The 27,127-nt window shown below is 45.2% G+C and overlaps 1 protein-coding gene across 1 annotated transcript in view; it reads right to left on the reverse strand.

Moving 5' to 3' along the window:
• Nucleotides 1-27,127, reverse strand: part of AGBL1 (AGBL carboxypeptidase 1) — a 403,281-nt gene that overhangs the window by 251,551 nt on the left and 124,603 nt on the right. The window contains exon 18 of the mRNA XM_088656701.1: nt 10,167-10,347. Coding sequence (XP_088512827.1) covers nt 10,167-10,347 — 181 coding nt within the window. The remainder of the gene's footprint in view (nt 1-10,166; nt 10,348-27,127) is intronic.

A 27,127-nucleotide genomic window follows, 5' to 3' on the forward strand; every position in this document is an offset into this window, starting at 1 on the left:
GAAGTTTTATTTAGATACCACTTTTTTGACCCAGGGGTCCCAAAGCGGCGATCAATATATTGCTGCGAACAATGAAAGTGCAATGCATCAAAACGATAGCCAACAGCAAAATGGGCAGATATCTGCCAATCACATTTGGGAACTGCTTTCATGCTCTCACTGCAATTGGAGCTCTCTAGCATTCCATCGCTCACCTGGACGCCCACTTAACTCACATCCACTTTACCTGGCTCTTCCAATCTCTCACCTACATGCAAGTCTACCTACAACCAGTCACCGCTGGGCAACTACCCTCACACTACCTTAAAGGGGAGACTCAAGGAATGGTCCTTTTCAGGGCTGCCCTGGCAGGGCTGGCCTGTCAGCAGTGTCTTGCCAACGACGGCAGCCTCCAATACAATAGCCCCTAAGAAATCAGCTGTGGTTTGACAGAGTTGTGTCAAAGCTCTTTTCACAGGTGGAGAAAGCTATCCAAACTTCTGACTCCACCCAAAGGTAGCTGTTCTGCACGGGCAACAGAAAAGCATTGGGTGGCCAGATTGGTATCCACAATAGCCCTCTGCCACTACCTGCCTCCTGTCCATATCTTTGCCGATCTGTTGCATCAGGACATTTTGAACATGTTACTTATTTGCTGTTATTTATTTAATTTCAATCCCTGTTGTTAGCAAAATAAATGCTTCTGGGCAGCCTTACAAGTAACATTAAATTACGCATTTCAGAAGCACAAGGTTGGCGTATCTAAAACTTACCAGAACTCCTCCCACAGGGTAGACTGCACTGCACTGTTGGTGAGTTAGGAAGAAAGCCCAGTTAGAGCAGGCCTTGAGGTGGTCGTTGTTGGCCTTCCTCTCACACACCTGGAATCCTCCCCCATATGAAGCTGTGCCATACCAAACCAGGCCTCTGCAAGGTGTCAGGAGTAGGTATTTTCCTGTCTCTGTTACCTAAGATGCCTTTGCTGGTGGCTGCCATTTTAGAAGTTGTTATAAGAAAAGAAAAGAAAACCCTGCTCTTTTTCCCTTATGGGGTACTCAGGAGCCCATATAGAGTCCTTTTTTAGGTTATCGGTAGGAGAAAATAACAGAGGCCAGCCAGAGAATATTGAGAAGCAAAGCAGGTAGCAAGCCCGATCTTTATCAAAGCTGTTGCAACAGGGTGCTCCACCCACACGCAGGAGGCAGGAAGAGGCTCCCGAGCCATGCACACAAGCCCTGAACTGCCCACCCTGGAGTCCAAGATTCCATACATACATCACAGAAGGGGTGTAGCCCAAGACGACTCCCCCAATACATCATACGTACATCAGAGAAGGGGCGGACTACAACAGAAATCTGAGTGTGTTGTTTTTATGCTGTTTGCCAGATTACCTGATTGGAATACCTGGGCATCCTGGCCACACTTTTGTTATGATAACTACTCAATTCCTGAATCCAGGTCACAGGCTCACCCTATTCGTACCTTAAATGTGCCCTTAAGACAGGATTTGTGAGCAAAGAGACAATGGGGAGGCTCCCCGTTCCCTTTGACCTTGCAGAGAAATATTTGAGGTCAATTTGGGGAGAGACAAAATGTTTTCAGGATTTTTCCTGTACTGATTCAGAGATGTGGTTTATATATTTATGTATGTGTTTGCCTGGTACATTTATTTTATATCTTAGACCTTATAATTCTCATAACAGAAGTCTTCTCTCAATGCGGGAGTGGCCAGGAGCAAGCACACAGCCTCAGGAGAAGGTTCAGCAAAGCCATGTTGCCCCTTCATCTGCATAACACATGCAGAGGGCTTTCCCTGTTCCCACATCTCTTTTTCCAGCTCACGAGTTGAGGAACCTCCAACCCAGGGAGCAAATGGGGCCCTCCAGACCTCTCTGCCTGGCCCTCAAAACTCTCTCGCTGCTTTGCACCGGGAGTGTTTTGAACAGGCTGGAATGTGATTATGTTTGCCCAGATGGAGAATAAGGCAGGAGGGGGTGGGAACTAGCCTACTGTACAAAGGTTAAATGTAGACATGCTGCTCCACCCACTTTTGCCTCTGGCCCCGCCCATCTGACATGTGCCAAGAAGAAAATGTGGCTCTCAGAATGCAAAGGATTCCACCACCCCCTCCTCTGAGTTTTTTTGCCTATCAGCCCCGTTTCCTATCTTCCAGTCTCCCTGCTTGCCTGTAGCGTTAATATATATCCACAAGTGCAGGGGCGTAGGAAGATAGGGGCGGTTGGGACGGTGCGCCCTGAGCGACGTGATCCCAGGGGCGCCATTGCCGCTGCCCGCCCCACCCCCAAAACACACGCCCCACCCCAAAACGTGCACCACATCACTGCGCACGGCACGTCCTTGCCCCCAGAACACACGCCTGCTCTCCGCCCCTGGTGGCAGAGCATGAAGCTCCGCCGCTGCACAATGTTTGAGTTGGGAAAGGGAACAGAAATGGGGGTGGTTGGGGAAGACGAAGTTGATCTGCAAAAATCTTTCACTTTGAGTCCATGTATTTCTCTGTCAACTCCAAGTCTGATCAATGATTCTGCAGCTCTGAATCATTTTTAATTTAATACTTCTGGGAAGAGGGTTAAAAAAAATTCAATCAAACACAGGCACAGTTGGCAAGCAGTGGGAATTAGCATTTGGCAGCGTTCATTATTGTTGTTTATGATGAAATAAATTAGGAGGGTGGGGTTTTATTACTGATGCAATTAATAACCCTAAATTTAGGTATCATAAATAACAATATTTATCTGGACCTGCAGTGTCTGGGAAAGACTAGCCAAGAGCTCAGAATGCCAGTTTAGGATTGGATCTTGCGCAAGTGATGTGGCCCAGGCATATCTTGGCGTGACATTAAGAGAGTGTGCCAGTAAAAAAGTGAACAGCTGAGAATAGGGATGTTGGAGAACTCCAATGAAAACAGAAAAGGGAGCGGAAATTGCTGGTGTTCACTTATTCATCCCGTGTCTGGAAAGGAAATCAATCCAGAGAATATGATTGGTATTCACTGCTGCTGTTGCCTTCAATCTGCAAACAATACGTAATTGAATACTCCTCCCCACCCCACCCCATTCGCATTGTTTCCTTTGCACTGAAATGAACGAGGTGGAATAATGTAAGGACAACATAGCTGACATAATCAATTAGGTAAATTATATAAATTACACGATTTCACCACAGCAAACAAATAACATGGTTATCTGTGGAAGCTGAACTGCAGAGGAACGGAAACAGCACTACGGTTGTACCTTGGATCCTGAACGCCTTGAGAGTCAAACGTTTTGGCTCCCAAACGCCATAAACCCGGAAATGATTGTTCCAGCTTGCGAACATACTTTGGAACCAAATGTCGGACGCGGCTTCCGCAGCTTCCAGTTGACTGCAGGAGCTTCCTGTAGCCAATCGGAAGCCACACCTTGGTTTCCGAATGTTTTGGAAGTCAAACGGACTTCCGGAACGGATTCCGCTCGACTTCCGAGGTACGACTGGACATGCAATGAATACAGTGGAGGATGGGAAATGATGCTTCCTTGCATCCCTAGCTGAGAAGGTGCTGCAACTTTATTACTGCTGACCATGGGTACATGTGACCATGGGTACATGAAGGCAGCCCTGTTTAGGAAAGTTTTTAATGTTTGATGCTGTACTGTTTTTAATATTCGGTTAGAAGCCGCCCAGAGTGGCTGGGAAACCCAGCCAGATGGGTGGGGTATAAATAATAAATTATTAAATTATTATTATATGTGTCAGCTGAATTGAATTTGCTGGAAGGTCAAAGCAGTGGGAGAAGGCCATGCTGCTGCCGTGTTCGGCTCTCCCCTGGCTCCTCCCAACATGCAGACGTTGTGCGTGTGATATCAGGAAGTCATGTACATGTTACAGGTAGGTAGCCGTGTTGGTCTGGATCGAAGTAAAATAATAATAAAAAAATTCCTTCAGTAGCACCTTAAAGACCAACTAAGTTTTTATTTTGGTATGAGCTTTCGTGTGCATGCACACTTCTTCAGATACCATGTGCATGTCATGCACATGTGACATCATGCAAGACGCTCCCCCTCCCCCATCACCCTCACAAGCTGGCACCTCTGCCATCACAACACCTCGGGAGAGTGAGTTCCATGATTTAACGCAACATTGTGTGAAGAAGTACTTTATTTGTCTTGAATCATTTTTCAGCTTCAATGGATGTCCCAGATTTCTAAGTGTTCTAGTTGTAGGGCTATGGAAGATAGAGAAAAGCTTTCTGCTATCCGCTATCTCCATACTATGCTTCAAAGAGGAGCAATGCACTACCCCTCCATTTTTTTTCTTCCAAGAAGGCTCTCAAGGATAAGAGAGTCAAACCCTTGTTTCATATAGCTCCAGATTGCAGATGGGGAAGAAATGTGTTCAGGTCCCATTTTAATAAGAACCTCCCTAATTTGCACTTCCCAAAGAGAACGCAGCCATCCTTTGTAATATGCACTTCTCTGAATGTTTGTGATGCTGTTGCAATACAAAGAAGCATATATTTGGGGAAAGTGCACACAGAGATTGATGTAGTGGCAAAAGTAATGTACAAAAATGCGCTGTATCAGAGGAAGTGCCTTGGAAAGAAATATCAATATTAGGCAAAATTGCAAGCAAGCTGGGATTTCATTCTTACCGTGTGGTGAAGAAGTCCTTATTACAAGCCAATAGAAAGATTGCTTCATTACCAAGGGGTTATACAGTATAGCCCTAGCTCAGTATACTGGGGTATGATAGGTACAAACTAGGTAACATCCTTCCTGGAGACAACAGCCTAGAGGTATCAAACTTTGTCACTTCCCCCACCTCCTTGCCCATTGGCATCACATGTGGCTGATAAATTTATCTGCAAGAAACATAGTTCAGTTTTTTGCCTGGAAGTTGCAAATCATTCCTGTGTATTTGTAATGGTGCTGGCTGCTTTCTCACGAGTAACATGCTCCAACTCCATGTCTGGTTTTTACAGAGTTTAATTATATACATATGTACAAGACAGAGCATCAAAATGCATGACCGTTCAGTCTGAGTCAGGATCCAGAAGTGCCACACAGCGGGACATCCGCCAGCAAAACACCCTTAGGGCCTTGAACCTCCTCCTCTCCTCATGACGCTTCTCCCCCCTACACTGCTGGGGTGATGGGGCTGGTGGAGCACTCCCCCCCCCATAGCTGCTCAGCTGTTGAGCTGGAGCTGTCTCCCCTGGAGCCTCCCCTTCCTCAGCGCTCTGGTCCGACACTCCAAATCTTCCTCCCCAACACCTTGCACTCTCAGCACCCCTAAGCTCCTGCTCCGCTTCCTCTGGCTCAGCACTACTTTCCAAGGGATGTTGCAAGGCGCTAACATCCCGGGCTGTTTCCACCTCAGAGAGCCCTGGTCCCACCTTCCCAGGCTCTCCGCTGACCCCTGGTGGTCCCCTGACAGTATTGTACACCTATTGTTACCTTCCCTTGGCTTAATTGCACCTTCCTTTTTCAGGCAGTGCAATGCAGGTGCAAATCCCTGCTATACACATCATGTTCAACAGACTTAAGTGCAGAACAACTTGTCCTTGGGACTCAGCTACACAGCTGCAAATAAAACGGTTTAAGTGTGTTTTAAGTGCAATAAACAATGTGAGACTAGATGGCAATGATGAGTCTCATGGAAAATTCGATGTACAGACGCACCTTGGAAGGCGAGCGGAATCTGTTCCGGAAGTCCGTTCGAATTCCAAAATGTTTGGAAACCAAAGTGCGGCTTCAGGTTGGCTGCAGGAAGCTTCTGCAGCCAATCGGAAGCCATGGAAGCCCCATCGGACGTTCGGGTCCCAAAGAACGTTTGCAAACCGGAACACACTCTTCCAGGTTTGCAGCGTTCGGGACCCAAAACGTCCGAGTACCAAGGCATTCGGGATCCAAGGTACAACTGTATTTAAAAAAATGCTTTTTAAATTTAAAAAAGGCATTTTCAGAGTGGTTTTCATATGTGTCTAGATTCCACCCAAGTCACGTACTACTTTGTGAGGGTAGGTATGTAACATTCTCACACCGGCTGTCCATCTAGGACACTTAACCACAACAAAAAACATGCAGCTGTTCTAATCAGAAGTGGGACACAGCATGGATATATTTGTTCCATTGCTTCCAGGGAGGATCAGCAGGGTAGGGGGGTGCTCCCCACTTGAGCTATATGCTGCACTAGTGTAATTACATTGCCGCCATCATGTTTGCCGTGGAAGTACATCTGCTTATAGCTTTCAGATCACATTAGCAAAAGCAAGCACCCTGGCCTGGTTTGTCTCGGGACTTCTTAAGCCTCCTGAAGCATGATCAGGGAAGGACCTGTTGGCATGAGAGCTCTCCTCAACTGGGCAGGGTGTACACTGGTGTGGCAGCTGATGTCTAGGCTGCTGGCAGGAACCCTTTCTAAATGCCACATATTGGTGCCTTATCTCCGTGACTGAGCAGGAAGGCTTTGGCACTTGCAGAACGAGCCACTTCAAAGCAATGTGGGGAGGGGGGGAATCCCTCTCTAAACCAAGAAAGATGCTGAGATAAGTAGATGGAAGCACAACTAAAGGGAAGGGGAGGAGAGATTTATAGGGGCATCTGCGTGCGAGATGCAAAATCACTCTGCTCGTTAAAAAGTCAGATCCGAATGGGGATACTCAGAATAATCATCTTGTTCAAAATTGTCCTGGCTGGCTTCTTTATGAGCTTTCAAAGGAAAGGAGATGATATTAATTTACACCAGCACTTTAAAGAAAGTGAGTTGGAGAAAGGAGGCAGCATGATTAGAAGGGCTCTGGAACACAGGGAGGAAAGGTGAACTGAAACTGCTTGGCTTGTCACAGATGTTTTCAGGAGGTGCCGGGGGTGGGAGGAAGCTTCCCTCTCTCTCTTCAGAGGTTTTTCAGCACCTCTTTCAAAAGGTTGACTTATTGATTTATGCTGCCTTCATATCACACCATTTTCGGTAATGTCACTGCATAGCCAAACCTGATTGGCTGTGTGGCATTGTAACATCATCTTTTCATCATTTGACTCCTGGTCCTGGTGGGGTCCCTTCCTTCTCAGCTCATCCAGAAAGCAGCAGCAACCAGAGGGAACAGTGGTATTTTAAAAGGTAATATTCAGAGCAGATGTTTTTGGCGTGAAATCATCACCTCACCACAACACCTCACCTAGGAGGGGTGATGCAATATTCCTCAAAGTTTTTCAAGGATAAGCCATCTGCCTTATTCTGATGTCTTGCCCACATCATCTCCTTCTGCCCCTGCTCCTCCTCATTGCCCAGCTGTGGGATAAGCAGCCTCATGGCTATTTCTAATTAATGCATGAAAGGGTTAATACCACAGAGGAAGCTGTCCTGCCAGCCTTAGCTCACCTTCAGAGGGACTAGGTAAGTGATGACCAAACTTGCCCCTCCAGCTGTTTTGGGACTACAATTCCCATCATCCCTGACCACTGGTCCTGTTAACTAGGGGTGATGGGAGTTGTAGTGGAGGGCCAAGTTTGGCCATCACTGGACTAGGTAAACAAGACTTTGTTCCCCTCAATCTACCATTAAAGCTCAGTGTGTGAGGAGATCTGTGCTGATTGCAGCAGCTAAGACCACATGGCTTTCACAAGCCAATCTTGTGTTCCTATACTGTACCAATAATTTAGAAACTTCCACCACTGTAATTAAGTGAAGCTTTACTGCCTGTGCAACTTTTCTGAATGCTGTATTATGGAAAAGCACATGAAACAGACATTTGCAGAGTTTGTAAGTAAACCATTTTTGTCTTACCAAACATGTGGTCTTTTTTCTATGCTGGAGGAAGACGGAAACCTTAGACGGAACTCACAAGGGCATATTTCAAAGGCCTAACAGCTTAGATTTCCCTGCTTTACTTTGCTACATGTTTTGTGATTTTAAATCTCTCTCACCAAAGAGTACTTGCTTCAAACCTGGATCTTGGCATCCAGGAATTCTCCTTTTATACCTTTTTTTCCTTGCCACCAACACCAACCACATGTTTTATGAGTGTTTAGCACACTCAAATCATTCTGGACAAATCCCAGATCAGCTTAATTCAGTTTGGGATCCAGACTGAAAATACACAGCTAAGGAGACAAAAACGGGAATACAGCAGCCTAACTGGGACTGAGGATGCCCAGTGCATATAGAATACGGAATGACTGGCAGGTGGTGGTGGGGAGGCTGGGAGACCAGAGGAGGAAATGGAACAGAGCAGGCATCCCCAAACTTCGGCCCTCCAGATGTTTTGGACTACAATTCCCATCTTCCCCAACCACTGGTCCTGTTAGCTAGGGATCATGGGAGTTGTAGGCCAAAACATCTAGAGGGCCGCAGTTTGGGGGTGCCTGGAATAGAGCATCCTGGAAAAGGGCATGGCTGGCTGACAGGAACCTGAAACAGGAGGATTCCACATCGCCACATTTTGCTGCAACTCTCACTTGTGATATACAGTCATAGAAATGCAGAGAACGCTTTTGCTCCTCAAGGAACGCCCTTCTTTCCAAGAGTCAACTGGAAATTGCAAGAAAGGTCAGGTGTTCCCCCAGGCCTGTGTCTAGTGGAGATTTTAATTATGTGCAGTGATAATGGAAAGCTGGGAAAGCAAAAGACGTTTGTCTGGCCCTCGACTTCTCAGGGGCTGTGAGGTGTGTGTGTGTGTGTGTGTGTGTGTGTGTGTGTGTGTGAGAGAGAGAGAGAGAGAGAGAGAGAGAGAGAGAGAGAGAGAGAGAGAGAGAGAGAGAGAGAGAGAGAGATTTGAAAACCAGCTCAGGGCAATATCCCATTATTTCATTCAATAGGATCCTGAGCTACTTTCCCTTTCAGCTGTTGTATCAGTGCCACAGCGTGAAAGGTGTGGAGGAGAAGTGAAGCATTCTGAAAAGTATGGAGAGACAAAAAAATCAAAGCTTCCAATAATCCCCTTTAAGGTAAACCTTTGCCCCTCCTTTCTATTTCAAAGGGAACTCACTTGAAAAACTGGATAAAGCACAGCTTAAAAAAAAAAAATTCTCTCTCTCTTTTTCCTTTACGTTTTGTTTTTTTCTTTAGTTGTCAATTTGGTCCTAGCAAGCCCCAGACCACCATGACACAAGAAGAAACCACTGAATTTCTCAGCCATGGTTCTTTGGCACAAGGATTGGGGCACTACAAACAATTCTATACTTCCATCTGTGAAATATTGGAGGACATGCAACTCAGAGCAAACCCTTTAAAATCAATGGACCTAGTCAATTCATTTCTATGGTTCTACTCAGAGCAAAACTTAGCTGGTTCCAAATTGATTCATCCTTACTGAGTAGTAGACACTCACTGTGTTTAATGAGGATTTTTCTCTGAAGCAATTGCCCATAGAATTGTGGCCTTAAGCCAACTTAACATGCAGTCTGATTGAATAACTTATTAACAGCTGGTGGGGTGGTGGTATTTTATTGTTTTTTAAAAATGTGGAATTTTTTTAAAAAACTGATGATCAATCAAGTTTCCTTCCCTTTAAAGGTTCTCCAGCACTGATGTCATTGATGTAAACGATCAGCCTCTCATGACTCAAGCAATGTGTTTTAAGATAATTTGCCAAGCAACAAATGAGTTCCCACCCCCCTGTGTTAATCAGTCAAGAGAAACTGTTGTCTTCATTAAATACACTCACTATGTCACTTCCACTGAACTACTGTAATATTTATGTTAATTGGCTAAATAACTGATTAATTGGTTAAAAGGTAGACAGTTAATTTACCCAGAAAATGCATTATTCGGTGAACAGCCTAACTAAAAACAAACTTGGGAGAACTATCATATTGATAAATGCATTCTATATTTAGGGAAGGGCAAAGGGCGTCACCAGCTCCGAGTTGCAACTGGACAAGGACCTAAAGTTGTGTACCATTGACAGTGGTTTGAATAATGTTGAAATATTTTAAATTTTAAAAATTATGTTAAAATAGGAATTATATAGGGTTTGAATATGGGAGCTGAAAAGGTAAGAGGCTTAGCAAGGGCAGCTGACCAGGCAGCACTATATACCACTACAACTCCTCATTAACGTATCTCATACTAATAAGGAATGTCCCTTGATGCTGAACACAGTAGCTGGAACTCACAACTCCATAGGCCTTTTAATATGGCCAGCTTAATTGCTTGCTAGTAACTGCAACCCAAGCGATATAACTCACTTGCCATTGATGACCCCATCTGGATTCAGCATGGGGATGACCTTGAAGATGAAGCATTGCCTCAGGAGATCTGCAATGGGGTCGTTGCTGAGCAGGAACTCAAGTGTCCCCTTCATTACCCAGCTGGCATTGCTCTCTCCAGGGTGGACCCTTGCCATGAGCACCACATAAGGACGGTCACCTAGAAAACACAGTGGGAGGAGTATCTTTTTTATAAAAAAATGCTTTTTTGCTGTCCTTCTCCCTCTTTTTACTACTACTACTACTACTACTACTACTACTACTAACATACAGTCGTACCTTGGATCACAAACACCTTGGCTCCCAAATAAGTAGGCTCCCAAACAATCAAAACCCGGAAGTGAGTGTTCCGGTTTTTGAATGGTTTTCAGAAGCCGAACATCCGGTGCGGCTTCCCGGGGCTTCCATTGGGCTGCAGGAGCTTCCAGCAGCCAATCAGAAGCCGCGCTTTGGTTTCCGAATGTTTTGGAAGTCAAATGGACTTCCAGAATGGATTCTGTTCGACTTCCAAGGTACGACTGTAAATCTGCCCCAATAACTTCATGGGAGTTTTATATTCCAAAATGGCACTGAATGCAGTGTGAAACTTTCCCGTGAGACTTTTCTTCTGGGTGGGAAAAGAACAGTGCTTTCTGTTTTGGAGCATCAGTGGTCCACTGCCTTTATTCATGTGGTCCACAGCATGCCTATGGAATCCAAATTGAAATGCCATAAAATAAAATAGAAGAGCTAAAAGAAGCAATACCAATACAACTAAAATCCATACAGCATCTAGCACAGAACACTGCAATTGCTACGTAGAACAGGCAGGGGGGGGGATGTTAACTGGTCTGCCAAAACCCTCAGCAATTTTCAAGCGTTCGGAGGGAGGAAATGGAGGAACGACTGGCTTTGACACCCAGAGCTGCTTTGTCCATTATTCTGTCAGGTTAAACAAACATGTAGCAAAAACACATATGCCTGTAGTGGTCATCATTTCTGACAGCCACTACAGACAGATGTTGGCAGAGAATCAAGGCCTTCCAACCAATTTTGGCTTTGCATTACATTTGACAACATACCAGATGTATTCTTTATTCTCCCTCTATTCTAGCCTGCAGCTGAGAAAGGGGGGTGGGGCGGAGTACCATCCACCAGAAAAAAGCAAGAGAGAAAAATAGGCCATGCTGCGAATTGAGTCTCGTATGTATTAGTACATATGCAGTAGAATGATGTGGTCATGTTCTGGGATTGTAGAATGCATTGTACCAGTTGGGGACTAAACAGGGGAGGCGCAGCATTCCCAATGTTCCCCCATATTTTAAGAAGCCCACAAAAAACCCTGCAAGGAAAGGAAACTGCACATTCATGTGCTGCTGAGGGGATCTTTGTTGGATTCCAACTCCCATCATCCCTGACCATGCTGGTTGGAGCTGGTGGGAGTTGTAGTCTAATAACATCTGGAGGGTCATAGGGTCCTCATCTCTGTACTAGTGCAGCCAGGGAAAATGTACCATTTCTCTCTCTCTCTCTCTCTCTCTCTCTCTCTCTCTCTCTCTCTCTCTCTCTCTCTCTCTCTCTGTGTGTGTGTGTGTGTGTGTGTGTGTGTTAGTAAAATTTATACACCACTTCATTATGGTATACAAAAAGATAAATCAAGAAATTCAGGGAAAATTTACAACCCTACTTTAAAACATTCAAAGGTTAAAATATTTTAAAAAGTCAGTTTAACTTTCTAAGCATTTTAAATTATATGTCCACATTTCAATAAAAGCAATTTTCAAGGCAGATTATATTATAATACAAATAATTGAAAGAAATCACAGCTTTACAGATTTATAATAAATATTTTTTAAAAAAAATAAACTTGATGAACAGAAGTGAAAACAGTAAATCAGCAGCAATCAAACCACACACACCCTGCAATTCCAGTTTTCTGCTTGCGGTGAGGTTAGCTGGCTTCTTTGACCTACATGAGCATTCAAAAATGTTGCTACTCCAACGCAAGTTTGAAGTGGTACACTACCTTATTCCTTCCGCTGCTTACTTAGAGCCAGACTTCCCTATTATCTCTAGCAAGGAAAAGCTGCTAGGTAATGGGGGCTTTCAGCTTGATGAGAGTGGGGGCAAAGCACAGCCCAGAAGAGGGCTCTCCAAGTACAGCCCCTTGTACTGCCTGTCAGAATCAGAGGCCACTACAGGAGCAGTGAGACTTCAGCACATGTGGCCCATATCCTCTATGTGGGGGCTACCATAGCGCTCTATGTGGGGCTACCTTTGAAGGTGACCCAGAAACTACAACTAACCCAGAATGCGGCAGCTAGACTGGTGACTGGGAGCAGCCGCCGAGACCACATAACACTGGTCCAGAAAGACCTACATTGGCTCCCAGTACGTTTCTGAGCACAATTCAAAGTGATCGTGCTGACCTTTAAAGCCCTAAACGGCCTCGGTCCAGTATACCTGAAGGAGCGTCTCCACCCCCATCGTTCTGCCTGGACACTGAGGTCCAGCGCCGAGGACCTTCTGGCGGTTCCCTCGCTACGAGAAGCCAAGTTACAGGGAACCAGGCAGAGGGCTTTCTCGGTAGTGGCACTCACCCTGTGGAATGCCCTCCCACCAGAGGTCAAAGAGAACAACAATTACCAGACCTTTAGAAGGCATCTCAAGGCAGTCCTGTTTAGGGAAGCTTTTAATGTTTGATGGATTTCTGTATTTTAATATTTTGTTGGAAGCCGCCCAGAGTGGCTGGGGGAACCCGGCCAGATGGGTGGGGTATAAATAATAAATTATTATTATTATTATTATTATTATTATTATTATTATTATCCGCTGTCTCAATTTAAACACCATTGCTCATAGCTGCAAACACAATTCCAGGCACTCACTTGTTTGAGTAATGAACAGCCACTTCTGATTCCAAGTCCCTTTCAAAGTTTGCCAGTAAAAGTAGGAGGAGAATGAAATATCTTCTTTCTGAGAATGATGAGCGTTGACAATCTTGATCCCTAGCTGGCAATGCATCTGACAATTATATGATTTGGTGTGACACTCAATGAGAGTTCGTTTCCCCCTTTTCCCCCCTCTTTTTTTCCTTTTTGCATGGGGAAACAACAACTGACGGCACCACGCTGGTTCTGAGACTGTTTTGTCATGCTCAACCAGATCACTTCAGAAAAATGTAAAGCTACATTCAGTTGCTTCGTGGGGTTTGGATTCGGAAGAGGCCCCAAGGGAAGGACGAAGGAGGAACGACACTTCTCTCTTTTAAGAAGTCTAAAGCAAGGGTCACATTCCCTTCCTAGGACCACATGGCAGGGCCAGAGGCAGAATAGTCTATAACGGTGCAGGACAATTGCAGAACAGAAGAAGAAGAAGAAGAAGAAGAAGAAGAAGAAGAAGAAGAAGAAGAAGAAGAAGAAGAAGAAGAAGAAGAAGAAGAATAGTAGTAGTAGTAGTTTGGATTTGATATCCCGCTTTATCACTACCCGAAGGAGTCTCAAAGCGGCTAACATTCTCCTTTCCCTTCCTCCCCCACAACAAACACTCTGTGAGGTGAGTGGGGCTGAGAGACTTCAAAGAAGTGTGACTAGCCCAAGGTCACCCAGCAGCTGCATGTGGAGGAGCGGAGACGCGAACCCGGTTCCCCAGATTTCGAGTTTACCACTCTTAACCACTACACAACACTGGCTCTCGAATTCAGCATAAAGGAGATGGAAGCATGTCCAAGGGGTCTTGATAAGAACCATGCCCCTCTCTTCATCTGTGAAAGCCTGGAGAGTTTGCACTCACTGGGTGTTTCTGCATGAGTTGCTAGATTTGCCCCCTATTTGGAAGACCTTTCCCAATGGGGTTGCTCAGCAGCACTTCACAACACATGATAGAGCAGCTACCTGTCTACTCCAGATGCTAATTTGCCCTGCTGGTTGGGGATAATGGGAGCTGCAGATCAACAACTGGAACACACTGTTATATCTCTCCTCATCCCTGACTTTTGACCTTTCTGGCCAGGGCTGATGGGATTTGTAGTTCAACAAAATCTGGAGGGCATCATATTGGCTACCCCCTGTCTCCTATATAGTCTGTGTTATGCTTGAAGCAACAGACAGTACAAATGCCTACTCCTGAATAATATGCATCGAATTTCTTATTTCCCAGCAATTTCATTGGCTGCTCCCTCCCTCCCACTCTCGTCTTCTCCCCCTCACGATGATTTAGAACTGCTCTCTGGACTCATTGCTGAGCGAAACTTATGGGATTCTGCATTTGTGGCTTGGAATTGGACTCCTGGGGGCCCCTAATGGACAACAGCTGTAAACTGCACTGAGCCAAATACAACATGCTGCCTTAAAAAATAAAATAAAATTGATGACTGGAGCCTTAACAATCCTTATCTGTTCTCAGAGGGGTGGGGAGGGAGAGGAGCAAAGCATGCCAATTGAGATGCCTTGTTCCTGCTTGTAGATGCCTTCTTCTTTTTGATCAGAGGTAGGGATGGGCGGGTCTGTCAATTTCAGTGCTCTTTGTTTCTCATTTTTCCAATCTTAAATTCAGTCTGTGATTTCTTTTTTTTTGTTTGTTAAAAAAAAAAAACCTCATGAAAATTATCCAGCATTTTAGCATGAATTTCTCCTAATAAACCCATTTTTGTATGCAAGCAATTTTCCCCAGTATAAATAATTTCCCTATATATGTATTTTTATACAGACTTTTAACTATTGTATGCATTTTTGTAAACGTTTGTTAGAGATCTGCATCGCAAAATTCAGATAAATGCAAATTTCTAAGGATGGCTGGGTTCATACAGTGGTACCCTGACTTACGAACGACTCGACAACTGAATTTTTCAACTTACGAATGGGGCTAATGGCTGCACGCTTATGAATTTCTCGACATCCGAAAGGAAACCGCAGCATTTTTAGATAGGGATTTTTCGACTTACAAATTTTTAGATAGGGTTGCGTCGACTTACAAATTTTTCTGTTTCCAATGCACTCCTATGGGAAATCGCATTTCCAATGGCGTTTTTTGACTTACGAATTTTTCAACCCATGAAGGTGCCTTCAGAACGGATTAAATTCGTAAGTTGAGGCACCACTGTATATTGTTTCAGAAGGCGTGAACCGAGTAAGTTTGCATTAAAAAGCAATCTGAAATGAATGTCTCTCCTATCCCTGCCACCCCATTTCATTCTCACTGGCACATTAGTCTGTTCCATCCTGTTCCACCCCCTTGCGTGCCATTCCATCCTATTATATGCTTTTCATACACACTTTTTAATGTAACAAACATACTTTTCAATGCATTAATCAGCAAGACACGCATGCTGTTGCACACATATTTTAAATAAAATATTCATTTTTTCAAGTGCATTTTTTGTAAACCAAAACTGTATTGCACAATCCAGAGAGGTGTGTTGTCAGAGTAAGGAGTTGCGTTTTGGCCTGCAAGCAAGTCTGGGAGAGTCAGATTGGGTTAGTGGTCCACTGCACATAGCATATAAAACCAATTTCTCTCCTTTCCCTAAGTAATGCTTGGGTGAGGGATGGGGGAAAGGATCAAAATGGTGAAAACACACCCATCTCTTCTGTACTGTAATCAAAGAATTGTAAAGTTGGATGAGACTACCAGAGTCATCTAGACCAACCCTCTGCAATGCAGGAATCTTTTGCCCAATGTGGGGCTCAAACCCACAACCCAGAGTTTAAGAGTCTCATGCCCTCCAGACTGAGTTATCCCAACAAACATGTGATGCTCAGATGCATGCATGAAGTAGCCATTCAAATGGTATTCCTGATTCATCATGACCTCAAATAATGAGACAGCCCAAGTCAGAATTGCCTCTGCAGCACCTTAATTCATAGCTGCCTAAACAATGCAAATGTCATCCCGAGGCATATTGCATGGAACTTGTACAAGGTCTCTTAATGGGCTGAGGTCCTTCAAGGCTGTGTTCGAAGGCCAGCTCTTTCAAAGCATTAGGTGACCATTTTGAGAAGAGTCCTTATTGGATTCTGGGGAAGCTGCCAGCCAGCTCAGGTTAGCTATTTATCTCTGCAGAAACCTCATGTGGCACATAACCTTCTCTGGGAATGTAAATAATAAAAAGGGGGAAAGCACAGGAACCTTTTTCCGCTACATAAAGTCTCATCCAACATATCACATCTTGTTACACTGCATTATGTTCTGACATGCCCAGAATATAATGCCGAACTGCTGGCAGACGTCAGCCAGGAAGAGGTGAATGAGGGTTGGTGTCATGGTTTGTATGTGTTTACTGCAAACTGGAGTAGAAACAGAAAAGAAAAGAAACATTCACAGTTCTGAGAGACAAAAAAAATCAACAGGTGCAGAATTTTTAACACTGCAAACAGGCTGCAGGCTGCTATTTGCCTGGAAAAGTGGAGGTTTTTGGAGGAAATGCCTCGAAAATCACAAGGGAGGGTGTTCTGGCAAATCTCCTAATGTCTATCCTAGCTGATTGAGAGAGACAGTGCAGATTAGTAGGGATGGGTGAATCTGTCGTTTTTGTTTCTCTTGGTTTCTCATTTTTCCAGCAGTAAGTTCCATTCCCCCTATTTCCACATCAATGTGCAATGCTTTCTTTTAAGGGAGGCACATTCCATGTGCATTTCCCAGAATTATGCATTTTCATATGACAATACTGCCCCATGTAAGCATTTCTGCAACCAATCTTTCCCAATATGATATACTGTAGCATTGCATATTATTTTTCACAAATAAATGCCGTTTTGTGCAATCTCTTCGGCTGGCAATCTGCATAACAAAATTAAGAGCTGCACGATTTTGAAAGGTAGCTGCATTTTGGTTCACTTGCTAGTTAAGCAAATGCAAAATTGGTAAGTCTACGGGAAAATGTGAACTGAACAAATTTGTTCCCCTTCGTTACCCGGGAATGGGGATTCTATGAGCCAATTCTTACAGACATAGGCAGGTATCTTTATACTTACATATTTCTCAAACTACAACTTCCATCATCCCCAAATGCCAGCCATGCCAGTTGGTGATGATGGGACTTGCAGTCTTCAGGTCATGTGGTTTTCCAGGGTTTCAGACAGGCAGTCTCTCCCATCACCACCTAACCAATCTTTTTTTGTGTGTGAGAGAGATTGAAGCTGGGACCTTAAAGGAAGGAAAACATGCACTCTACCACTGAGCTGTGCTCCATCTCCTGATATCCTACACCAGGAATAGATCCATATGTGGCCCTTTGGACTCTCTCCAGGCCACAACCCTCCCAACCACAACCCTCATTGGCTCTGTTTTGCACCCTCCTTTTCAGCCACCTTTCCTTCCTTCCTTCCTTCCTTCCTTCCTTCCTTCCTTCCTAACTCTGCTTCCAAACGCCACGTGCACAGAAAGTGTTTCTGGATAAAGGCAACGAGGGTCCTGACAGTCTGCAATGATTCTTTTGGATTTTGCAACTATATATTATACATGCAGGCACTGTTATTGTTGCACACGGCAAAAGGGAACATTACGAACGTTAAATTGCTTTGCCCATGAACTGCCTTGCTCGGTACTTTCATATCCTGGTGGGGTTGTTTCATGAGCCGCGTTGCCTGGCAACCTCCTTTGTGTGCCTGTGTGTGTGGCAGTGTTATTGGAATGCACTCACCTTTTAAATGAGAGATTCTTGGAAGGGATTGGGCCATAAAGAGAAAAGACCCAGGCACAGGCATGTGATGCCCAGGACGCAGTCCGTTTCATGTCTTAGAGAGGTTTGCTGGATGTGCTTTGAGAACTAAGTGTCGCATGATGGATAGGAACACAGAAAGCTGCCTTATACCATGCCAGACTGCTGGTCCATCTAGCACAGGCATCCCCACACTCGGCCTTCCAGATGCTTTGGGACTACAATTCCCATCATCACCGACCACTGATCCTGTTAGCTAGGGATGGTGGGAGTTGTAGTCCCAAAACATCTGGAGGGCCAAGTTTGGGGGTGCCTGATCTAGCTGAAGGGCAGGGAACCTGCACCCTGAGGGGCAATCTTGGTCCACTAGAGGGTGCAGTTTGGTCCAGGAGCCAAACCACACCTACCTGTGAAGCAGGTGATGGCACTGGGTTATGTCAGCTGATGGGCAAGGGGTGGGATTCAATTCTGCATTCACAGTGCACACAGAACTAGCGTACACAGCTAAAGCAGTATATTTAATCTCCCATTCATTTTGGCTGGAGAACCACATTGCAAAATGCAGAAAAGTGCGAATTTCAAATGATGGCTGTGCTTTGGTCCATGCATAGTTTCGGGATATGTGAATCAAGTACTGGATTATGCAAATTGGATCAAAGTTCTCATGATGGGAAAACTATCATTGGGGCATGTTTCAATTGTCGTTCTGTTTGCCCGTTTTGTGGGTTTCTTTCTGGACTTTTCTTACCTGCACCAAACCCTTAGGAAGGGATGGGTTCAGGAAGGTAAGCGGAGTTGTGTTTGGTAAGCCCAGGAATAGCTGGCCCACCTGGTGGACAATAGCCACAGCAATAGCCTCCCGGCAGCAGCAGAGAAAGACTCGTTTATAAGAACACCATATTGGCTCTGGCAGTGCATCTGTGCAGTCCCAAACTTCCCACTGGCTCATCATCCCCTTCCGAAGAAGAAGAAGAAGAAGAGGAAGAGGAAGAGGAAGGAGGAGGAGGAGGAGGAGGAGGAAGGTTGAAACTGACCCACCCCTCATGAAGGAGGCTATGAATAGCCACTATCCACAAAGGCTATACTCTACTACTGGAGGCAGAATGCCCCTGTATACCAGTTGCTGAGAATCACATATTGGGAGAGTGCCATTGCCCTCAGGCCCTTCATGTGAGCTTCCCAAAGACATCTGGTTGGCCACTGGGAGAAGAGGATGCTGGAATACATGGGCCTTCAATCTATCCAGCAGGATTTTTCTTATGAACCCGCACAGCAAAGCAGGGCCGTCTTAAGTATATTTGGCGCCGTGGTGCGAAGGATCCCTCCGGCGCCCCTGCCGCGTTTCCCAGCACGGCAGGTGGGCGGAGCTGTGCGGCCGGGGGCGGGTGGGCAGGTGGGCGCAGCTCCACGGCGGGTGGGCGGGTGCAGCTGCGCGGCGCCCCCCTGGCGCCCTGCACCACCAAGCCTGGCCGTAGGGCCGGCCCTGCAGCAAAGGCTGATTTAACACATAGGAAACTGCACTCTTCCATAGTTAAACTATAGACTTCACATCTGCAAGATTTAACAATTCATGGAGAATAAGTCTATCAACGGCTGCTAGCCATGAAGGCTATGTTCTATCTCCACTGTCGGAGGCAGTATGCATTCAGGTCTTGCTTATAGGTTTCTCATTGGGGCATCTGGTTGACCATAATAATATAATAGTAATTTATTATTTATACCCCACCCATCTGGCTGGGTTTCCCCAGACCACTGGGAGAACAGGATGCTGGACTAGATGGGCAAAGGAAACTGCCTCAAGCTAAATCAGTCCAGCTACAGTGGTACCTCAGTTTATGAACTTAACACATTCCGAAAGTCCATTCTTAAACCCAAACCGTTCTTAAACGCAGGCCCGGCCCTAGGGGTAGTCTCGGTGGCGCGGAGCGCCAGGGCGCCGGGCCAGCAGGAGGGCGTTGCGCCCACTCCGGCGCAGAAGCCATGCTGCACGCTGTGCCCGCACCAGAGTGATCTCTGCGCCACGGCGCCTGACCGGCTTGAGACAGCCCTGCTTAAACCAAGGCGCGCTTTCCCTAATGAGGCCTCCCACTGTTGGTGCCCTTTCACTATTTGGATTCTGTTCTTAGACCAAGGTAAAGTTCTCAAACCAAGACACTATTCCCGGTTTTGCAGAGTTTGTAAACCGAATCATTCTTAAACCGGACTGTTCTTAAACTGAGTTGTGGTGTAGTGGTTAAGAGCGGTAGACTCGTAATCTGGGGAACTGGGCTCACGTCTCCGCTCCTCCACATGCAGCTGCTGAATGATCTTGGGCTAGTCACACTTCTCTGAAGTCTCTCAGCCCCACTCACCTCACAGAGTGTTTGTTGTGGGGGAGGAAGGGAAAGGAGAATGTCAGCAGCTTTGAGACTCCTTCGGGTAGTGATAAAGCAGGATATCAAATCCAAACTCTTCTTCTGAGGTACCACTGTAGTTCAGGATTGCCTCCGATTACTGGTTGTTGGGGATCATAAAAGCAGGTTGTTGAGCTTTTGCCCTTCACGTGGGGTTTCCAGAAGCATCTGGTTGACATCTGGGAGAACAGGATGCTGGTCTAGATGGGCCTTTGGTCTGATTTAGCAGTAGTCTTCCTATGCTCTTAAATTGATCAACTATTGCAAGCAACCATCTTTCTGGAGTATCTCAGCCTGGATCTTGGTATGGGAAAGCCCCAGCAATTCAACTTCCAACAATATTATGACTGAGAACAGAGGGTTGCCCGCAGTATCATTCCCTCATCCTCTCCTCCTTCCTTCCTTCCCTCCCTCCCTCCCTGGTTGCAACGCTGTTGTCATTTCCTAACGCTGATGTCGCCCCAGTAAATGCAGGCGGTGTTAGATTGGAGTCGCGAGGGCAGGGATATCCATCATGAGTCGTTGCCATGATATCTACTTCAAAGCCTGAATTTGTTCTGAGGCAGGAGGCAATTTGGGATCCTCTTAAGTATTTTACACTGATCACTGACCTCCCTGTGGCGTGTTTTGAAAATGGAGCCTAGCATGGGTGAATGGGAGAAATTGCTTTTGCAGAATTGAGGCAAGATGTCTAGGATATGATAGGCAGGCAGAGAGGGGGATGGAGGAGCCCATTTCTTCAACTGAGCGTTACATGAGAGAGAACACAACTACCGGTACATGCCTTTGCATGGTCTGAGTGGCATGTTGCATGATGGGATGGTGGCTCAATCCAGGTTCCCAACTGCTCTCCTTCATTAGAGTAAGGGTCAAAAGACTCTTAAGAGCAAAGATAGCTGAGGGTGTGAATCTTTCCAGGAGGCCAGCTGCTGAGTGGAAGGCAGAGGTTCAGGACAGTACTTTCTGCTGGGCCCCATCATGTCTCCATAAGTTCCCCTGGTGGACTTACCCAGTCACAGGCAGCAGCATCTCTCTGCTGAGTGCCAGGCAGGTGAATCAAGTTGCCACCACCAGTTTAATTTCCTACAATGCCACCAATATAGCATCAACTCCGGAGTATTGTGGGGCAATTAAATGGCAGCTCCTGGACACTCCCATTTGAGATCCCTCATGCATTGTGGATGTTTGAGGAATTTTTTTTACTAAGGTCTTTAAGGAGTGCCGTGCAATAGGTGCACTGGCGTCTGCAGGCACCACAATGGAGGTTTCAGTGTCTGAGCAGTGGTATCACAATATACATATATGCATAGGGGCACAGAAGGGGCAAACTGCATTTCTAGAGGGAGGGTAAGCTTTGCCAGACATTACATTTTTGAAAGAGAACTAATGGTATATTTCCCATGAATGCTCCATTCCTAAGCATATTTCCTCTGACTCACGGGGAGCTGCCTGAAACCATCTAGCTCAATACTGTCTACAATGACTAGCATCGACTCTCCGGGATTCTAGGCAGGGACATTACCAGCCCTACCTGGAGATGGCCACGGGTTCAACCTGGAACCTTCTGCATGCAAAGAAGATACTCTATTGCTGAGCTATGGCCCTTTCCTTCTGAAGTAAGCTCTATTGATTTGGATGGGATTATAAGTTCCCACCACCACCCAACCTGACTTCTGGTACTAGCAGATGGAACTGACCCATGGGGAACTGGTCTCCATATATTTTGATTGATTACAACGGAGAAAGGGACTCGTACAACCCTGCATGTGTTTACTGAGAAGTATATCCCACTGAGTTGAATGGAACTTACTCCTAGGTACTAATTATAGGAGTCTCATCTAAGTACATGAACAAATGCTTTTCGTTGAAGTAAACAACAAAAAAAGTTACATAAATGATGGAAACTGCTTCCACAAGAGACAGTGATGGTTGCCAAGTTGGATGGCTTTAAAAGAGGACAAGACATTCATAGAGGATAAGGCTACAAATGGCCACTATTTCTGGTGGCCTATGTTCTACCTCCACTGTTAGAGGCATAATGCCTCTGAATACCAATTGCTGTAAAACCAAAGGACGATAAAGCGCTGTTGCACACAGGTCCTGCTTGTGGAAATCCCGTGAACAATTGACCACTGTTGAGAACAGGATTCTGGATTAGATGGGCCACTGGTCTGATCCAGCACGCTCTTCTTATGTACTTAACAGGGGGCTCTTTTGTAACAATTTCAGACTCTTGGGTTCCTTTTTGGTTCCTTTGGGTTCAGTTACTTGGGTTCCTTTTTGGTTCATTCCTAAGAGGCATTCTAATTATATGAGGATTGTTGTATGCTGACAATTAGAACGAACCAATTATCAAGAAGATCAAACCTATCCATTCTGATGGAAATCAGCCCTGAGTGCTCACTGGAAGGACAGATCCTGAAGCTGAGGTTCCAATACTTTGGCCACCTCATGAGAAGATAAGACCCCCTGGAAAAGACCCTGATGTTGGGAAAGATGGAGGGCACAAGGAGAAGCGGACAACAGAGGATGGGATGGTTGGACAGTGTTCTCAAAGCCACCAACATGAGTCTGACCAAACTGCAGGAGGCAGTGGAAGACAGGAGTGCCTGGCGTGCTATGGTCCATGGGGTCACAAAGAGTCGGACACAACGAAACGACTAAACAACAACAACAATTATCAATTAACAGTGCAGCATAGACATTACCACTGAAAAGAAAACACATGCTGTCCAAAACAACATGATTAATTCTCTTTATAAAGCAGAGGTGGGCAGCTCTCAGGGACCACATGTCCTTGGGGGTAGTGTTCTGGGAGCTACGTGGTAGCAGTGGGAAGAAGAAGAAGAAGAAGAAGAAGAAGAAGAAGAAGAAGAAGAAGAAGAAGAAGAAGAAGAAGAAGAAGAGTAGTTTGGATTTGATATCCCGCTTTATCACTACCCGAAGGAGTCTCAAAGCGGCTAACATTGGATGGAACCAGAGACAAACTTGTTCTAGATTAACTGATCCAGAATAAAAACCACCCTCTTTTCATGGTTGCATCAGATTAGAATTCCCAGTCCTATGCTGATATTTTCTTAACCAGAGGAGTCTACCAATGCTCCAGTGTCTTGTGCTAAATGCTGCACTGTGTTAGGAGACAGCACCAAAGTATTTTTCCTATACCCAGGAGCTTTAATATCTCAAAGACTTGGCATTCTACAGCATCCCTAGCACAGATGGTAGCAGAATGAATGGCCAGATATCTGTAGTAAACATGGAGTGAATGGCCTCTGTCCCCACCTAGCGAGCCAATATTGAAGATGCAATCATATTCAATTTGCAAACATATGTCTAATCAGCATAAAGTAATCTAATTTTAAAATGGTAAAAGTGCAGGATTCCAGACTTCTTGCTGCGAAATGGGACAGCCGGTACGTTCCCCAAATCCCTTTGGATGGGCTGGCATTTACTTCTTGAGAATTAATCATGTTGTTTTGGATGGCATGTGTTTTCTTTTCAGTGGTAATATCTATGCTTTTGATATTTAAGAGAGTGGGGGAGTTAGAACTTGCCTTAAACACTCTAGGGACCAAGAGTGACAGTAATTCAAAGTAATAAAATTAATAACCTCAGCAAACAGAGGCACGATTATAGAAAAGTATGTGAGCTATGCCCCTCCTCCTCCTGTCTGTCTGTCTGTCTGTCTGTCTGTCTGTCTGTCTGTCTGTCTGTCTGTCTCTCTCTCTCTCTCTCTCTCTCTCTCTCTCTCTCTCTCTCTCACACACACACACACACACACACCATTTGCAGCCCACATCTGATTATTGGTTTGGAGCAGGCATCCCCAGACTTAGGCCCTCCAGATATTTTGGACTACAATTCCCATCTTCCCCGACCACTGGTCCTGTTAGCTAGGGATCATGGGAGTTGTAGGCCAAAACATCTGGAGGGCCGCAGTTTGGGGATGCCTGGTTTGGAGCAACTCACTGCTTTCATTTCAGACATACAGGGGCTCTCCGCAGACATGTTGGCACAGATGAAATCCCATCAGGAATGGAGAAATTCTTTGAGAATGTCTAGAATTTTCCCGTGAATTTGATTACATTAGCTTAGAACTCTGAAGTTTACTTTCTCACTCTTCATCATGTCATAGAAAGGCCAGGGAAATTGTGATAACTTGCCCCTGCCCCCAATTGTCAATGTTGTGAATTACCACTATACTTATCTGGCACACATTTGAGTTTTGTACATGAACGTCAAAGACCATATTGCTTTCAGTTCACGACCTTTTTGACACCACACTGCGTACCGATTTTGCGTTCTACTTACCTATGGATAGTTAGATCAGGGTTGGCTGAAGCACTGGCGGAGGAAGAGGGTGTGGAAGGTGTGGTCCGCCCCGGTTGTCCCTCAGAGGGTATGACATTGCCGTCCCGCCCCCGTAGGATGCTTGCCCCGCCCTCATGGGTGGCTAGCCCCGCCCCTAGGTGCACAGCATGTGTGCCGCTCTGGGTGCTGGAGCAGCTAGCTCCGCCTCTGGGCTGAAGGCATTTTGCTGCCAAAGCTGGAAAAGATTCACTGACACCCCAATGACACTGGCTGTTGAATCCTATTTCAATGCTGGCAATGGAATAGTGTCATCCACACGTGAAAGCAGGAGGTTAGTTATGGGGTGGCAGAACATTCTGTGTGGCACATGAACCTCTGTCCCCTAAAACGCCACAGCCAGGGGGCTCAGGAGAAATGGTGAGGTCATATCACTACTGCCCCTGCCCCAGCATCTGCCACCCGAATCACTTGCCTTACTCTGCCTCAAAGAAGGGTAGAAAAATCGATTTCAGTATATTTCAGTTTCTCATTTTTGCAATCTTAAATTTGGTTCTCCATATTTCCACATCAGTTTGGAAATGGCAATTTCCAGGAATCTGCAAGGAAGGTGCTTATTAATTTAAAATTGTCAGCAAGATAGGTTTTATTTCTCCACTCCATACTTCCAATTTTTTACATAATAGTAGCTTATTTATTTGTAACAATACTTGATCTTGTTTTATGCTTCATAAATTGTTTTGTACTGATTGAAATGTTTCACTTTCATGTTCTATGTTTTTCTTTAAAATTATTTTTTTTAAAAAAACAAAACAAAAGTTGCCACAAAAATTTGTCAGCCTTTTGGTGCTAATTTCTCCTAATATACACACTTTTGTATGCATATTTGCCTAATATACACATTTTTGCAAAGCAATATTCCCCTAATATAATCCATTTTATGCAGCATTTACACAAACACATGTGCTTTATGCATACATTATCCTTGTGCATGCATTTTGCGCGCACATTACTTGGCTGGAGAATTGTGATGCAAAATTTGGAGAAATGTGAATTTTCAAAGAATGGCTACCTTTTGGTTTGCACATTGGTTCAGAAAATGTGAATTAGATAAGTTTGCCTTTGACTGCAAACTGAATCGAATTTCTCCCTCACGTGCAACTGATAGACAGAGTCTTTGAGCATGTGATGAAGTGGCTCTAGTCCACAAAGTCTTATACATGGAGATTTCAGTCTTTATGGTGCCCTGTGCCACTTGCTTTATTTTCTTTTATTTTTGTTCATGAGGGGGGAAGCAGAGCACTCCTAGGTCCCAGCCTAGAGATTCCGCCTCTCTGAATTTTTCTGCTAAAAATTGCGCTAAAGCATCTGCTTCGATTAGGCAGCTTGGCATGGCATAAGGAAACAGGCAAACACTAAATCCTACCTCCTGCTGGCTGGAACGCAGTTTGTATCCACGCCATGCTATTTCTGTAATCTCTTTTTTCATATTTGTGTCAGGGAAAATCAAAAATGCTTTTAAAAGAAGCGTCACTTATTTAAATAAAAGTGTATCCTTGTAAATCATATTGTCATAACAAAATGGATGGCTTGCATACTCCGTGGAGCTCATTTATTTTTCTCCTTTCGCCTTCCAGAAAGCTTTTTTTATGCCCAAACTCTACTCGTAAGGTATCTGATGTGCATCCCACCACAGATCTTTAATTGCCTAAAAAGGGTACGCGTTTGTGTGCCGTGGGAGAGATACACAAATAGAAGAGAAAAAGTTATTGCTGGGTCTAAAACCCATCATAAATCCCAGTCAGGTTTTTATTGTGCTGTGCACATCTGAACGGCCTACTCTTGCGGATGCACTGATTCTGTGGTACATAAGAAGCATGAAAGAGGGCAGGGTGTAGAATGGAGATGTGGCAAGCAGAGCAGGCTCCTTGGCTGGGTGGCTAAGGTGGAAGGCAGCTGGAGGAGAAGAAGTTGGGAAGATGCCAGTGAAAGAACTGGGACTGGAGGGGGTGGTCTATTTGTCATCCTTAGGACCTCCAGGGAAACTTGCCATGCCCGATACACCTGGAATTGGGTGCAGAGAGTACAATTAGCTGCTGAATGGAACAAAGCTGTGGGCAGCCTGGGGACTCTCCATCCCCCTTGATGCCTGTCCACAAACAGCAAGTGAGAGTCTAGGCAGGTGCCAGCAGGTGGCAGGAACTCTGTTCTTCGTGAGCTTTTGTGGGTGAGCTGTGGGTTTGTTTAGGCCCTGGGTGAGAGACAAGGTGGATGGGGAAAGTCCTGAGAAATAGCCAGGAGTCTGAAGGCTTATTCACACTTTCTATTACTCCACTCTTCCAGGCATAGACCACAATTCCAAACTCTGTGTCCAAGTGGCCAGAGTTTTCCCCACGAAAACACACTCTTTAAAGCTCAATCAGAGCAAACGTCAATCCACACAAACCCCAAATTGATGTTTACTCCAAATCAGCTTAAAGAGCAGGTTTTCATGGGGGAAACTGGGGTGCGTGGACACTCAGACATGGACCTCTGCCCGGAAAGAGTAGAACAAAGGGTTAAGTGTGGATAATTGGAAGGAGTTGGTATATATCTTACTAATA

Source organism: Zootoca vivipara, chromosome 13 (genome assembly GCF_965207765.1).
Source record: "Zootoca vivipara chromosome 13, rZooViv2.hap1.1, whole genome shotgun sequence".
Classification (NCBI taxonomy): Eukaryota; Metazoa; Chordata; class Lepidosauria; order Squamata; family Lacertidae; genus Zootoca; species Zootoca vivipara.